The sequence below is a fragment of the Metopolophium dirhodum genome, chromosome 4, assembly GCF_019925205.1.
Source record: "Metopolophium dirhodum isolate CAU chromosome 4, ASM1992520v1, whole genome shotgun sequence".
Taxonomy (NCBI): domain Eukaryota; kingdom Metazoa; phylum Arthropoda; class Insecta; order Hemiptera; family Aphididae; genus Metopolophium; species Metopolophium dirhodum.
The window spans coordinates 10,257,039-10,275,024 of record NC_083563.1 but is presented as its reverse complement, the minus strand read 5'-3'; the positions used below and the strand labels follow the sequence as shown (position 1 = coordinate 10,275,024).

The window sequence follows — 17,986 nt, the reverse complement described above, 5'->3', positions numbered from 1 at the left end:
AGACCCATAGTTTAGTATTTAAAGTTTGCATGATCAAAGTCGTGGAACCAAATTTTATTAGACTCTACTAGAATGTTGTAGTTAAATTATACTATAATAGGTATGTGGAATAACAGTAACTAACCTTCTATGATAATTTGTTATGAATATAATATTTTAAGTAATAGCTCAAATTTAGCACTTTTACGGTACTTAATACATTTTCCTAATATTTTAACAGAAATTATGGAGCTAAAAATATAGAAATACCTATATTATGTCACGGTCCATAGTTGATAGTTTTTTTTAATTTATAATAATTAATATTTATTACAGTTGGCTTTTATGATTTGTTTGAACTATTAGTACGTATTTTATTGGGGAGATCCCTATTATTACAACACCGTTACCAATATGCGTTTTTTTTTTATTGGTTAATTTAATTTCATGTTTTCATGATTTCTTTGTATTTATGCTTATTTTCTTAAAATGTTTTTATATTTTCGGTTCATACGTTACCTACCTACATACCCACCTACCAAGTGTGTAAATAAAGAATTTTTTTTGTAAACCAATTTGAATTATTATTTATTAATTTAAAAAAATTTTAATGAAAACGTTTTCATTCAGTATTTTTTTGAATTTTAAGTACATATTTTTGAATATTTCAGTGCATATATTTGCCTGTTTTTACTCCATTCATGCAGACAAATATTTAACACTTTTTCATTGCATTAAATTCACAGCCCTGCTAATGAGGATGTCAGTTTTTAGCGCACCATTTATTTCTCTCTGACCCACGCACAATCATTTTAGTGTTTTTTTAATCGTACATTTGGTATGCTACGCATGGGTCAAAGATGGAAAACAAATAGTGCGCTGACATCCCAACCAGCAACAAGTTTACACGAGTGAGCTGGGTATGGCTCCATCATTGATAATAAAGATATGGATAGGACATAATGGTCTTATCAGCGGTCTTCGAGGGGAACAATTATCCATATCTTTATTATCTATGGGCTTCATCCATAGCATGGATTAAGGTGTCAACAATTTAAAGGATCAACATGATAATCAAACACTTAAGTTCGGCAACCTGCAACTCGGGATCTTTTTATTCAAAGTGTCCTAATGAGTCATAAGAAGGTTAGTTAGGTAAACCTATGGTTAGTTGAAGCCAAAGAGTCAATAGGGCCTTTGCAATTCAAGATCTTTTCCTACGCATTCGGCATTGTTAACATAACTATTCTACCTTTACACTTTTTCTTCCCCCGTCTCTCACAGCTATATAGGTACAGGTTCAGCCACTCTCATTCCACTCCTCCATATGATCGGTATTCTGTCTATCCATCCCTTCTTCAGTCTTCTCGCCCCTCATTTCCCCCCTAAATTAACTTCTATAGCCACTCTCACTATCTCTTATCATACAGTGACCAAACCACCTAAACCTATTCCCTCTTGTTTTCACTACAATATGTACACTACCCTTAATTAATTAATTTCTTATTCTATCCTCTTTTGTACCTTAACACCTAACTTATTATTCTCATATCTGCTACCCTCACTCCACTTACCTACCCTAACCTTACATTTCTTTTTCATCTTTCCCTTTCATACACCAAACTTTCTGAAACCCTGTTGACCCATTTCCTTATCTTCGCCATATCACACACTTCCTAATTCATATTCACTCAGTCTCTAGTTACCTACAAGTCATCGTACTTGATTATCGGTGAAAATATTTAAATATCATTGAGCGAATTTCCTACTCGAAAGAATTACTTAAAAAAATAACAAACCTCGCCAATTTTCTAATTTTTAACACGACTTGATTGATAGCCGGAATAGTGTTATACCAGTATAATTACAATACAAATATTGAAAAATTTCGGACAATACATCCTTTGATCAATTAACAATAATAAAAAAAAACCTACTGAGAAATAAGAAAATACATACCCCGTGACGGAATCAAAATCTGCTACGAAACTTAGTCTTCGAAGCACTGAAACGTTCACACATTTCAATCTGCTTATGATATATTATTCCCAGTTTGAAAATTTTCACTGACGAATACCATTTCTGAAATAACACGCATCTTATGCAGTAAAATGTTCTACAATATTCTAATGACCTATGCGTTACAGTCTACAGATATTATATAAACCTACCAATAATAAATACCTAATATTAATTTTTATGTTTCGAATAAAATATTAAAAAAAAATTAAGAAATACCTATTAATTAATATGTATTACCTAAATAACAAAATAACTAAATAAATTCGTGTTTTTTTAAACATTTTAACGCCCCCCCCCCCCCTTACGAAATTGTGTCACTCCTCCTTAGAGTGGTGCGTCCCTTAGATTAAGAGCCCTTGAAATAGTGCATGTTAAAAAATCAGCCATATCCTCCCCCCCACCCCTCGACAAAATCATTTGATTCATTTAGCTACTTTATCAATTAAGAACGATACATTGAACGTACAAAACTGTACCTACCTACATAATAGTTATCAACCTATTAACCCATCAATAATATTATATTTTTTATTGTGTACTCTAATCGATTGTTATATACAAAATAACGTTAAGTTATAGATAGGACGTGGATTAAAAATGCATTAATAATGAGAAAAATACCTTAAAAATACAATTTAATGCACTAATATTACAAAGCTTAATAAATTGGCCAGAAAAATTAAGTCCAATTTAAACGAATATAAAATAGAATTTAGATAGGTGTATAGGTAGTGTATTCGTTATATTTTGAGTTTCATTATAGCACATCAGTCAATCAGATGCTATTTAATATTTTAAAATAAAAAACTTCGACAGTAATTCCATATTGGCAAGTGTTGTTTTCTATAACTGAAGACTGAAGTTATAGTATCAAACATAATGGGTACGTAAAAAAATAGAAATATAAGAAAAAAAATTACCTTTATTTAATTGTATTTAATTTTTTTTTAATAAGTTTTGATAAAATTGACTTTATCCCATATAAATGTTCTAATTTCATTTTTCAATTCGTTGATAATATATGAAACGAATTCTTTGCTTGGAAAGCAATGTTTTAGAAAATTCAGAAAATGCAGTTTTTATAAATAATAAATTGTGATGCATTGATGCTGAAGAGTGAGGGGGTGGACAATCAGCCGAACCGAAATTTAACATCTTAAACACTTAATATAAACAATTTTTCACACACGCGTCATGGTATGAAAATAAAAAATATTTATAATTCATATTTATACCGATTTTCTACCAATTTATACCGATCTTCTATATTAATAATAATTATAAATAAATAGCAATAACAAATCATTTTTGAGTAGCGGCCAACCGGGAAAGTTCCCAGTATCCCGCCGACCCAGTCCGCCCCTGGTTCATATTGTAACCAAAAAATTTAAAAAATCTATTATAAACATAGGTACTTTTTAAAGATATTATAAGTTAAAAATTTTGACGAAATTACTTATTAAAACCAAGAATAACGATTTTAGTTATTTTGTTGTAATTTAAAAAAAGTAGGTATTCGCGGATTTATAAAACTTTTAGAGTATATTATTATAATTTATATACACGATGATACTTTCAAATGTAGTTTTTTGGGCAAAAATGACTTTAACCTACAATTGAAGGTACTAATGCCTAATGGTAAAATAAATTACTTTAATCTCAATATTATTTATTAGTTAACGATGTCTTTGCTCAGAATCGTTTTTTGTTTGTTCGTTTTGTATTTTAATAATTTATACGTTTATATTTATATACCTATACGAGTATATGAGTAGATATATTATTCATAAGCACTGCACACGTCAGGATAGGCAGTTGACCATTCCGTGAATATACTTTTATGTGTACATGGTTATACATCCTTAATCCCTATGATATAGAATATAGATATTAGGTGAACAATAGAAGTTAAGTATGTGACACTAATTTAATAGTTACCTATAAACTTATAACGTTGTATTTGGAAAAAAATTTACCAGTTATTAATTAAAATTGTATCTTATGACTATTATCAGTTATAAGTCATAACATATATTTCTATAAATTAAACCAAAACATAAATATATTTATATTAAGTACCCTATATAGGTATGTACCTATTAATTATAATTATTCTACAAACGGGGACTGGAAAAACGACGACGGCGTTTATATCTCACGTATTTTATACATTTCTAGTCCGGAACTACAATATGCACCTACAACACTTTGATTGCACATTTTTCGTGACATTAAATATTTGTTTTAAGTCTTAAAAGTAAATTTAAGCCCCAAAAGAATATATTAACAAACTTACTTTAATTATCGACTCGGCGGAAATCATGACGTGCGTGAACTGCGACGCCCACGAGGAAACGCTCCAGAATACGGCTAGAACTTAGAATATTGTGATTTATGAAAAATAAAATTATACGAAACGCAGTAAGTTTTTTGCTCATATTATCTTCTTTGCTTATTGAAATTTTAGAATTTTTAATCGACTGTGTCTTCTGCAACGACTTTGAGATTTGCCATAGATTAAATAAATAAATGATAGATATTTTACTAGGTACGTCAATATGATGAATCCACGGATATAATATAATGCAACTTTTTATATCAAAGAGTTCTGTGTTAAGGACCAATTTGTTCATTGAAATTTGATAAGACAATAAACCAAAATAGTTTATAATTTTGAATTTGAATTATAATAATATGATATAGGTATTATTTAAATTATTATTTTCGTTTATCAATTTAATTATTGATTAAGGTGGTGAATAGATATCAGAAGCACAAGAATATTTTTATAAGAGTATATTGTATTTTATGAATTATTAAATAAAAATGTGATTACTGTATTTTAGAGTTAACATAAAGCCATAAACGTATGCAGTAAATTCATCAAAGACTATAATACCAACTATATTTCTAAAACTCCAAGTCTATAATTTTAGATTCTAAACGGATCGATGACTATTAATTTTACAATGATGTGTTCTTTATTTTTTTAATATTTTTAATTGTTTTTTCTTGTGGTTTGTGTAAACGATAAGTATTCGTAATAAAGATTCAATTTTCATATATAATATTATATTATAGGCACTCAGTATGTAATCATATATTTATTTTTAGTTTAGTTTAATTGTAGGTATTTAGTAAATAATAATTAATAATACGTAATATAATAAAATTGATACTAGTGATGAGTAGGTACCTGATTGTTTAATAAAATTATTTACACGATTATTAACTAAAAAAATATCTATGAAGTATAAACATCCGCATTTCCATGAACTATAAATTCATAATTGTATGAGCTTTACATGTTACATATATTTTTCGAAAAAACTATTTAAAAAAACAAGAATAATTCCTATTTGATGTCACACGGGTTGATATAGAAACTGACTGCTACGACAACTGTGCAATTTTTTTTAAGCATAATACGTTTTGAAAACGTCCAGAAAAGAGTTTGTTTTAAGACTGTCTGTCAAACAACTAATTTAATTTAAAGTGTATTGTTATATTATATTATAATGAAATTAATAATTATAGTAAAATATATAATTGCAAGACATTTAAGTCCTATATCTATAGCCATCTAGGGTATAAACTACACTAAAAAAGGTGTAAGTATGCTAATAAAATATATGAGGTGTATAATGTATTTATGTATATAAAAATATAAAATATCAAGATTAATAACATTATATTGTTTTAAATACTTCGCGCAAACCTAAGGTGATACACGGCGTATAGTATAACATGCAAAAAGGTGCGTATTAAACTTGGCGTGGTGAAACGAAGACCGTCTCGCGTATTTTATACATTGCGCTATTGGGATTAAACTTATAAATGCTTCTACGTCACCTAGTTAACAGATTGTCCGTGGCAATAAATATTTGATTTAAGTCTAAAAAGTAAATGTAAAATAGTAGGTCATAATATGAAAACAAACTTACTCGTAAACATCTACTCTTCCGGTGAAACGTAGCTAGAGTGCCGCCATCGCCGAAGAAACAGCTATCTTCATCCATCTTTATCTAATCATCTCACTCCGATGAGCTGAAACTTGAAAGTATCGAAATATTTTATGAAAATAACCTGACCATAACGAAATTTGCGAGTTTGTGTTAAAACTTACATTATAATATATACGGTTTAACGAACTGTCCGTTTAGATTTCCAACGAATTTCGACAATTGACGATTGCCATAGATATTATAAAATATATTATTTACCATCATAAATCAAAGAATTTATATATTATAGTATTATACTCAGTATACCTATACGGTATATTTATAAATCGTATGTTCTTTTGCAGAAATCTTTGTGATCTGCTATGCACCTATTTTGGTTTTCTATTTCAATTATAGTTCGCATGCCAAATTTAACTATACAAACTGGTCCGCAAGTTTATAGACATTCTAATACATTCTCCCGCCAGTGCCAATAGACAAAGTGTTTGAGAAGTTATATTTTTTTGGTACCTAATTAATTTACAATATGAATTATTATAAGTTACCTATGTAGGTACTTGTCCAAAACTCGACTACCGGGAAATCATTGGTTTTTATGGTATAGCCTTACGAAGTTCACGATTTTCGGTGTTTTACGCACCCGTACAACGCTTAAAGTTTACCGAGCTTAAGTATTACAAATTAATTTTTTTTTTAATCTAGGTAAATCAACGTTTTAAAATTGATGATGCAAAAATAATTCTGACACCCACCCATGGTGGTTTTACATAACAAGTCGAGGGATGTTATTGATTTTAATAATTGTATGAAAATATTATGAAAATACCAAAAATTTCAATTGGCTATGATACATATAACTTAAAAATAAGACTGACCGCCAAGTTCAGACTTCCCTGTCGTTTTCAGTTAAAAACTAATGATTTCCGGCAATTAATTTTTGCAATATCGTTCTGAATTCGTTGTAACTTGTAATATATATATACCTATTTAAAAAATATTATTCGTGGGTAATTGAAACGTCTAAAATATATTATCATATACAAATATGATAATAAACAAACAATAATAATTCACCTTAACCGGCTACGGTATTAATAATATTTAATAATATCAATATAAGTATGGTATACAATATCCTAGGTCTCCACTTAAAATTGTTTTTCGTAGACAATGATATTATATCATTGAATTCAAATTTAACACTATCCATAACAGTCACCCACTTGTAACCTACTGTTCAGCAGAGTCACTTTCAATTTTTTTTTTTTATTGACCTCCCTTTTTATTTAATTCCTGATAAACGAGTTTTGGATAAGTACCTACCTACATAATAGGTACCTATCCTACCTATATTAATTAAAAACTATTTTTAACATGACGTATTTACTTATTATTTTTGTCTTTTAGTTTATCTAATTTTGTATGATTAAAATATGTTTCCTTTATACCCAAATTATTATTAAGTACCTACAAATAATGTAGAACTCAATTTTATTTTAACAATAAATACTTTTATTAATACAGTGTTGACTTTGTAGATGGGTAGCAATAAATTAACTGTATACATTCAGGATTACATGCATTCAGGTGAATAATTATAAGATTGCAATGATAGATGTAAGATGTAAGATGTAAGATGTATTGTTGATTCATCAATACGATTCTGGGTGGACTTGAGGACTTGAGGACCATGTTCAGCGACCGGCGTCGACCAGTTTTGTGGCGCAGCGGAAACTTCGTACAGCTGACTGTTCGACAAAGACACTGTAATATTATTTGAAAAATATTATTTCTACTTAATCGTAATAACTGGGTATAATGAGTTTAATATTATATTATATTATAATAAATATTAAGTACTTATATTATTAGCTTCTAATAATTGGGATGTCATTTTTGAAGATATTGATCCGGACAAAATTATGCTGGCCCAGCGCTATGCCACGATTTATGGCGTACCTATCCGATGAAATTGTTGGATACTCTTTTAAACTGAGCAATCTGATAAACGGTGACGTGATCTTTACTTCGCGGCCATCATAGGGTAGACCAGAATACACAAAAATGTAGGTCATCGGGCTGTCGGCTGTATGTATGATAAAGTGGGAATTACAATAGCCCCTGTGGTATCACCCGTATTAGACAATACGCGGTAAACCAACTATCGCCTTACCCTCGTATTCACTAGTTAATGACACTCTCTAAAGTTAATTAGAATGGCACTGTTAACTCGATGAGGTACGATGGTATAATGCGCTCGTCAATTCTTAGTTCGTTCCTATCTAGTTAAAATGACTCAAAGATTACATATACCTTGGCACTATTCAGTTTAATAAAACTTCATTGACACATAGTACGTATATCCCGGCGCTGTTCCTATAAAAGGTAAGAACGTAAGAATGACTAAAATAATGTTTAACTCGGGTTTTCAGGTCGGAAACACTTTTATTGTAGTAAAACAAACATAAATAAAACACTTAGCAAATTCAGATCGCCTAGCCCGTACTACGATCGGCGTTTCACACGCACGTCGTAGCTACGTTCTCGCCGAATCACTCAGCGACAACAGGGGCCGTGCCTGCGCGTACGGCGGTATTATATAGAAAATATTATTGTCGCCTCAGCACATAATTGCTTCGCTGGCCTGACCTATGTCAATAATTTACAATTTAAAATATTCCCACCTATATTACATATAATATATTAAATAATATTATTTTGACGACTGTCTGCAATATACGACACCCCTAAAATGCTGTTACACCTCAACCTTAATAAAAACAAAGAATGATTAAGAAATGATTAAAAAATGACAACGGAATTGGCCTACAAATCTGCAAATGAGTTCATGAACAGATAACTTCTCAACGTAATATTATGACCGATCCAATAATAACTTTCCGTAGGTACATCAGTCCGATGTGTGACGACTGCTCACCAATGTATCGACATCCACCAGATAATTTTGGTAAGTTTTCAAACTATACCGCTCATTCTTGCGGAATGCTAAAGAAAATTAATTTATTAGATAAATATTATACTATAAGAATTTTTAAATATAGACGTTTTCAACTCACAGCTATGCAGATGGATGTCGACCGGTTTGGGAGCGACGTCTGATACCAGTGATACGGCATTGTTCTAATGAATTCAAACATAAATAATACATTATTATAATATTGTTGTATGTATAGGTACGGTTAGGTATATTAAATTAATTAAGTAGGTGCTATATTAATATAGTCTATTAATTATTTTTTTACTATGCATTTATTGTATTAAATACACAATGACTTATAACTTACATTATTGGACCAGACATACAGCAACGTCGAGTTAAACAGTTTTTAAATAAACACATTTTCGATAACATCCATTTTGTTGTATTCTGGACCACCCCATGGTGGCGATGTGACTATAACGTTACCCTCCCACACAGCATTTTTATATTTTCAAAATCTCTTGAACATATTTTCAAAGAAATATTATTATTGACACAATATGTTTGATTGGTTTTTTTTTTACTGAATACATATGGTTTAAATGTTGTCACAATAACCCGTGGCAGCCAAGAAAATATGATCATAATATTTCTATAAAATATTGTAACAATCTTTTCATTCATTATTGTATCAATGTTTCTTTTAAATAATCCATCAATGTTCCTAAAAATATTGTTACAATGTGCTTTTTACATATCATTAGAGACATTTCAAAACAATATTGAACATATGTTGTTTTTTATTCTTTTAAATATTTTGACAATAGTCCTGCTCTAAATGTACTAAACAAGTAAATCTTAGAAATTGTGGAAGCCTTTCCAGTTTCAAATGTTATTTGTCAACATTTAGGTATGCTAAATGCTTAAATAATTTCTTACAACAGTACCTTTCCTAAAATACATAGAAAAAATATAACATATATATATTTATAGTATTAATATAAATAACCAAAAATACTATGTGTATACAACTCTATTTATTTATTTCAAACTTTAAATTTTTTAAGTATATTACAGCACATGATGGTAGCTTTCCAAAGCGCTTCTTGTAAAAATTTACAATTAATTAAATTTATATTAGTTTTTAGTTGGCAAGTTGTTTTTTTTTTTTTGTAACCCTATTAGTTGCCTGTGCTAACCACTTTGCTGTTACAGTGAATATTTCATGGTCTGGTGTTGCAATGAACTTCTTATCACTTCTTAAAGCATCTGAAAAAAATACTACAAATTTAAATTAACAGAAACTATATTATTAAAATAACTTAAGTTTCCTCATACAAACGCATAATATTATACTATATTTTAAGTTTAAAATAATCCAATTCATTGGTTTTATTTTTCATTTTTATATTAAAGTTATCAAATTTTAAAGAAAAATATTAGGAAGGGCTTAATGCAAAAATTATCATCATTTTAAATTTTAAAATTAATTGTTAATTATAAATATTTTTCTACAAAAAAAGCTTAGTTAATATTCTTAACTTCAAATTTAATAATAATTCAATCACTCTAATATTCAAAATAATATAGATTTAAATATGGATTATTCTGAATGTGCCATTATTTACTATGTTATATGTTTGAATTCTCAAACGTAATTGGTGTCGTGACCTGCTAAATGCTTGATTCCTAGATCAAATTTCCCCTAATTAACTAAACAAAATAGGTAGTGTCATCAATGGGTGGCTTCTTCCGTCATATTACTCATGTTTTTTTTATTACTCTTATCTAATTTGCTTATTATTATATGAATAGATTGTAAATATCTTGTAAAAAAAAAAAAATATGTTTGAAGGAGGGAAACTATATATACATTGGAAAGTATATCCACTATATAAAATCCACTTTACATAGGACATGGATTTTAAAATAATGATATATGTTATTAAAAAGTAATTGTTAATAGTATTATATTAGTATCTTTCTAAAATTAAAATCAAAACTATAGCCATTACGGTTAAGGAAAAAAGTTAGTTAACCTGACAAGAGTTTAACCCGTAGAATTTTGATTTTCCTTTAAAACCTAAAAAAGAATATTGCCGAAGAAAGGAATCTTCAAACATCTTTGACATCATTCGCAAAACTGATTCTGATACACTTTTCCCCACTAATCTTGCCAACAGTCTTACCTAAAATCATTACAATTCCATAAAAATATTTTAATACATAGGACATGCTCAAACTAAAGTTATATATAATGATATATAATTTCTATTAAAATACATATAAAAATATCATACTTCATTTTTTTTTATGTTAGTGTCCGTCAACAGTTGTTCATTAACATCTAATTGCGTTGGATTTGATATAGGCCATATCAACTCTTGAATATCCATAACATTATTATGTTCTGAATTAATAGAAGAAATGTGTGAGGTATTGACTTCAATGCTTTGTATTATTGTTTTTAAAGAATCAATTGAATAAGAAAGGAGTTTTAAATCATATTTAAGATTGGTTAGTGACGATTTGACAAAATTTACAAACTCTAAAAAAGAAAAAAATATATTAGTCTTATTTAGATTTAATTGACTAAGTAAATTTTAAATTAAATTACCAGTATCATTATTTAGATTTGAAGATTCCATTTCCAATACATCATCAGATTTTGTTGAACTTTGAAATAAATTATCAAAACCTGTGAACTCATAATGTTAAATAGAATATTATAGGTAGGTATACAAATAAATGTATTATCATAAGAGTGAAATGGCCAGTGCACATATTATATTGTGTACAATCTTTTCACACTATTATATTTGATTCAGATGTATTGTATTAGATTTTTAATTTGAAGAACCATATTGAGTAACAAATTAGAGATAAATATAAATAATTATGTCAATGAAATTATAGAATTAGTAATAATTTAATAAATAAATACTAAATAAGTACTAATACTTAGTATCTGTTGATATATAATTTAAAAATAAAAACACATTTTGTGTTTTGTTTTAAGAAGAACAAAAGATAAAATCTTAATATAATAGATAATTTTAAAAGATTTAATGTATCATCTTTATTTACTTGAAACTATAGGGTGGGATTTCAGTTTTTTCTTTTCGATACAACTGTCAGACATAAAAAGCCTTTTCTTAACTTTATTCATCTCTGGAGTTTTATGCGTGGATGTACATTTTATGCATTGGTCATTTAAATTTTGACTATCAGTTTCTTCATTTGAAACCAAATGCACCTTCCAAGAACCAACTGAACTTTGGATTATTTCAAAATGATTATCTGAAAGTTAAATTATTTAAATTTAGATATTGATTTCATCCTATAATTCTAAAAAAAACTAACTCATTTCATTTCTATTATGATTAGGAGGCTCATATGTCTTATAATTGTCACTGTCGTCTTCGTTATCCATTATTTCATCACTATTGTCTATAAAATAAAAATATTTATATTAAAAACAAAGAACAGACACAATGTTCAAGTTGAATACCTGACAAAACTAGATTACCAGATTCTATTTGTGGCTGGCTCTTAGAATGACTGCAGTTATACATATTTTCATGATCTTCATAAAATAACAATTGACCAATAAGTACAAAAATTACGTTGAAATAATAAAAATAGTAACATAATATTATCATGTATTCAAGAATATAAGTACCTGATAAAACTTAACTATTAAACTTGATGGGTTTATTTTTTTTACTTTCAATTGACTCTGGTTGGATATTAGAATGGTTTTCTTTGAGACTTTTATTTTTATTATCATCAGCAGTATCTAAGAAAATATAAAAACTATTTAACAACATATTTTTGAATAAAAAGTTGAAAAAATAATAAACATAACACAATATTATTATGTATTCAAGCATGTATAAGTACCTGATAAAACTTGACTATTAAACTTGATAGATTTTTTTTTTTACTTTTGATTGACTGGTTGGCTATTATAATGATTTTTTTCAAGATTTTTATTTTTATTTTCATCATCAGTATCTAAAAAAATACAAAAATGTTAAACACATAATATAACAATATTGAATAAAAATATGTAAGGTATAAATGAGAGAGCAATAAAAAAAATAAATAGATTAGACACCTGAGAAAACTGGAGGGCTAATAGATCTATTATTATATTTATTGGAACGTCTGTTAGTCTGACTTTCATCAGCTGAAGAAAATTCTGATGTAAATTGGGCTTTCCTTGCTCTTTCATTAGCATCAATGTAGGACTCTAAAAATTAAAATTTATATAATAGTATATATTTTATTTAAAATGTTCGACAACAATTTTAGTACACATTAATAAATTATTGTCAAAGACACTCACTAATAGGGGTTTTAGTATGCATTATTCTTGCTTCAAAAAAATCATAATCAAATTTATTTGGAATTGCTCTTCTTTGAAGTAACAATAATGGATGTTTAACGGAACTTTTTGGCCAGGCACAATATCCATTTTTCCACCAATGACTCGGGACTGCACTAACTGAATTATCTTTAGCAAAATTAACAATTGACCACATTATAGGGCTTCTGAAATCACACGATATATAATATTATAATATTATAATAATTTATAGCTAATTAGAAACATAAAAACTAAAAATCTACGAGCTAATTTAAATTAAATAATTTATAATTTTAGCATTACTTATCATTGACTGAGAAATTAGTAGGCACACATTATACTTAATGACAAGTAGATATAGAAGGAACTAGGAATTTATATTAATAATAATAATTACTAATATGATAATTAAACAATCATCGTGAATTGACTATTGAGCAATTAGAAATAAATAATATAACCTAACCTAACCTTAACATTTTATTACCTGTATATATAAATAATAATTATAAACCAAGAAATAAGATTATACTTGACATGGTTGCAACAAAAACAAAATTGGTAGATGTAAAAAAAGTAAAATAAAAAAATTACATGTATTATACTGTTCATAATACAATATTATGTAGGTAGTAATAAAAATGATATTAGTGAATAATTTTAATATCTCAGATTACAAAATATAATATAACTTAAGATTATTTTAAATTGTTAAGTTTAAAAAAGAAATGTAATAATTAAAAAATGTGTTTGTCACCAGCCGATTACAGGTAGAACGCATATTATATATGACAGCCGCAACTTGTGCACACCACTACTTACCTACTATTTTTTTGTATTCAACACTAAAAAGTAAAAAAAACTATGAAAGTGCCAATAAGTCTCAAAACCTTTAAAGCAATAATATTAACCAAATCAACAATAAAATAATTATTTCATTTAATTCCTAAACAATTGAAGGGTGGGCGGGAATAACGTGCTATCTAGCAATTCCTAAATTGTTCAGTAACAACTAAAAACGAAAAATGTATTATAAGGTTTATTATACGGTTTCTAAGTTTGTACACGATGATTGTTTGTTATAGTTGTCATTATTTAACCTTATTACTATATGTACCTAGCTGGAACGATGGTTATAATATTCTAACCGGTATATAATATAACTGGTATAATATATGATACTATATATAAAATATAGGTAGGTACTTACATTTATGAAACTACTGATGACTGAGACTGATGAGTGTTGAAAACAAGCTATAGTAAATATACAGAAATAGTGAAATGTCAAATGAGTAAAATGACAGTATTAGGGGTATTAGGTATAATAAAAAATAATATCGACAGCGGTCCGTGCCTCCGTGGTAAAAACCAAAAATAAATTATACTCGCTACTCGCTAGTCGCTAAACAGTTAATACAATAGAAACAAGATGCAGAATTGCAGACTCGACGCGGCACGGACGAACGGTTCATAACGCGCGACAATAATAATTTTGTCTCGTGCGTCAAGGAGGTACCGATGATCGGAGATAACATAATCGAAATAATAACCATGTTCATAGATCATAGATAATAGACATTTTATATTTTTATCATTGATTTATTAAAGAAAGAGCCCTACAACTATTATACTAGTGGGCAGTGGCAGCCATGTACTAATATGTATCTGCACTCTGCAGTGGCGTACAGAGTTGAGCGTACTGGTGCGTAATATATTATATTATAATGTACTTATCCATAAATTAAATTAAATCCTATCCTATTATAGATGCGAAAGTCTGTTACTTTGTTACTCTTTCACGTAAAAACTAATGAATGGATTTTAATGAAACTTTACAATAATATAGCTTATACATCAGAATAAACTGACATAGGCTACAAATCACACCCCTAGGTCATACCAGGGTATGTGCTCAAACGGGGATTTAGATACCTATTTAAGGTGGACATTTTTGCTTATAAATGGTCGCCATGGGTTTTAAAGCTATTATAATAATAAATATTATTGGTTGCTGTGAAAAAAAAAACAATTAATCAATCACGGATTTTGTTTTCTATCTACACTTATGTACAAACAGCACAGGGTCCCCGATCTACCGCTGGTAGATAGCCTACCTGATAATGTACCTACCTACTGCTGCGATCAAGAATTTTTATTCCGGGCAACGGAAAAGATAAGATACATTTTGAACACCATACTACACTGAATAACGAATTGAACAAAGTTTGAGTCATATATAGAGTTGATACATTTAACGGGTAACGAAGTGCACGGGATCAGCTAGTATAATATATAATAAAGATGATACAAATACTAACCAAACCGAACCAACCTACAATAACTATTGTAACAATTGTTACCTAGGTACATCATTACTTATATTTTATAAACATAATAATTAATAATATATGTACAATAGCCAACATACACATATTATATATAATAATATGTACCTAGGTATCTATTATTTACAATAATATACTGTTTATATAACTACTGGCTACTATTAATATATTATACTAGCTGAACCCGTGCACTTCGTTGCCTATTAAGTGTACTAACTATATGTGACTCAAGCTTTGTTCAATTCGTTATTTAATATTCGGTGTATGGTTTCAAAATTAATCTTAACTTTTCCGTTGCCCTGAATAAAAATTCTGATACGCCTTCAAATAAAGTATAGATTGATAATAAAATTCAAGTATTCCATTATAATGAATTCTTACAGAAATCAATATAATGCATTTTGATAAACAAAGTTTTTCGTTTTGTTTTCTGGTACAAAAATAAACAACGAAGACGGTTTTCCAACACGCGAACTGGCAACGTACAGCTGCTTGTGCGATAAACATGGAAATTCCAAATTGATCCCACAGACTTCCAACGATTGGCCTTGCGATTTATTGATTGTCATCGCAAAAGCCAATTTAACGGGAAACTGAATCCGCTTAAACTGAAATGGAAGATCTGTTGGAATGATCGGAATTCGTGGGATAAGGACTTCCTCCCCTTTGAAATTGCCCTTGATGATCGTTGATTGTATTACATTGTTCATCAGTTTCTTGACGGACAATCGTGTACCATTACACAATTTAGGAGGATTTAGATTCCGCAACATAATTATGATCGATCCCACTTTTACCTGCAAATTATGCGGTGGAGTTCCGGGCACATCAAGCGAGTTCAAAAATTCTGTCGGATAGTTGACCGCTTCGTTTTCGTCTGTCGTGATGTCAACGGATTTGTATGAACGCAGTTCTCCAGCAATTTTACTCTGAATTGTAAAATTCAAGCTATCGACGTCCTTATTCCTCGCTGCTAGTATTGCCCGTTCACTCATCCAATCAAGATTGTTATAATTGACATCAATGTTTGGGAACACTTTTGTAATGAGTTCTTCCTTCGACGATGTGAACTCACAAAAATTTGCCGGAAACGATATTAATCCAGTCAAAACATCAATCGGAATGTGTCCATTACCAAGCGCCAGCAGTTGTCTCGAGAATTCAGCAGCCGGTGGGTCGTTTTGCAACGCAACTCTCATGTTTGTCGTCAATTTCAACTTCTTTACATGCCGCTACAAAAACTACGATTTCAGGCATGCATTAATTTCATCGGCAGCAGTAGATTTCGGAATGACGGGAAGCGTTTGACGAAAATCTCCGGAGAGCAATATCATTGCCCCACCAAATCGTCTCGAATTACCTCGTAAATCTTTCATCGTTCGGTCAACTGCCTCCAAAGCTAGTTTATATTATATATTATTATTATTATTTTTATATTATTTATATTTTTTTCTGCTAGATGGCGCCACCGGTGTAACTCAGTTTTTGTCTCTAAATCTCTAACTCACATCAGTTAGGTCCATAATTTATGCTATAAACCCGCTCCCCGACATTCTCTATTATTTAAAAAAAATTTTAGCAAAATCGGCCCAGCCGCTCTCAACTGATGAAATTTCGAATTTTTTGTCTCCATTTTTATATATATAGATTATATTTAAATTACTATATATATATATATAGGTACTGTATATATTATTAATACAGCGATTACCGTTACGCGCACCTGAACTCTGAGACAATCCCACATTTTGGTATACTTTGCTCGTTAAGCGTCGATTACACTGAGCGAATTTATTCCCTAATCGCTGGCGAATTAACTAGCTTCGACTAAAGTCACTCAATGTAATACTCGCTGCTCGCCCGCGATTAAATTTGACGGCTGGGCTACTTTAGTCGCTATTAAATATTGGTGTTTTTATACTCCAGCGAGTAAAATCGCTTAATTATAAAACCGCCATAGCGGCTAGCTGCCAGAGTGCCAGCTGGCAAAATCGCTAGTGTGCCAGCAAGTAGTGACTGGTAGCGAGCGAGCGAGTCGCGAGCGAATTCAATCGCTCAATGTAATTGGACAGGTCGCTACACGCTCACACACGCGCAACTTTGTTCGCCAACGACTAGCGAGTAAATTCGCTCAGTGTAATCGACTGAAGGGAGGTGATGGCGCCTGCAGGCAAATGCATTTTAGAAAACAAAAAAAAAATTAAATAAATTATATTGTGGGAATACACATTAAAACTTCAAACTAAAATCTCCAAAATCTTAAACAGAAAAAACTATTCAAAATATTTAGTTCATTAAACAATGATTATTCATAGGGCAACAGGTTATCAATATTCAAGTCAATACAAAATATTCAACT

General features: G+C 29.5%; 2 protein-coding genes across 2 annotated transcripts; both read right to left on the bottom strand.

Annotated features, from left to right (window-relative positions):
* Positions 1-10,003: 10,003 nt before the first annotated feature.
* LOC132943779 (uncharacterized) lies at positions 10,004-14,717 on the bottom strand. Its single transcript, XM_061012878.1, has 12 exons — positions 14,490-14,717; positions 13,259-13,464; positions 13,028-13,162; positions 12,811-12,924; positions 12,590-12,706; positions 12,419-12,493; positions 12,271-12,357; positions 11,995-12,207; positions 11,525-11,605; positions 11,208-11,455; positions 10,947-11,096; positions 10,004-10,176 (listed from the first exon to the last, which is right to left on the bottom strand). Exons 6-12 carry the CDS (start codon positions 12,480-12,482, stop codon positions 10,168-10,170), a joined length of 852 nt encoding a protein of 283 aa, XP_060868861.1. The 5' UTR covers positions 12,483-12,493; positions 12,590-12,706; positions 12,811-12,924; positions 13,028-13,162; positions 13,259-13,464; positions 14,490-14,717; the 3' UTR covers positions 10,004-10,167.
* Positions 14,718-16,013: 1,296 nt separating this feature from the next.
* Positions 16,014-16,826, bottom strand: LOC132942803 (ATP-dependent DNA helicase pif1-like). Its single transcript, XM_061011450.1, has one exon. It carries the CDS (start codon positions 16,824-16,826, stop codon positions 16,014-16,016), a length of 813 nt encoding a protein of 270 aa, XP_060867433.1.
* Between the last annotated feature and the right edge of the window lie 1,160 nt (positions 16,827-17,986).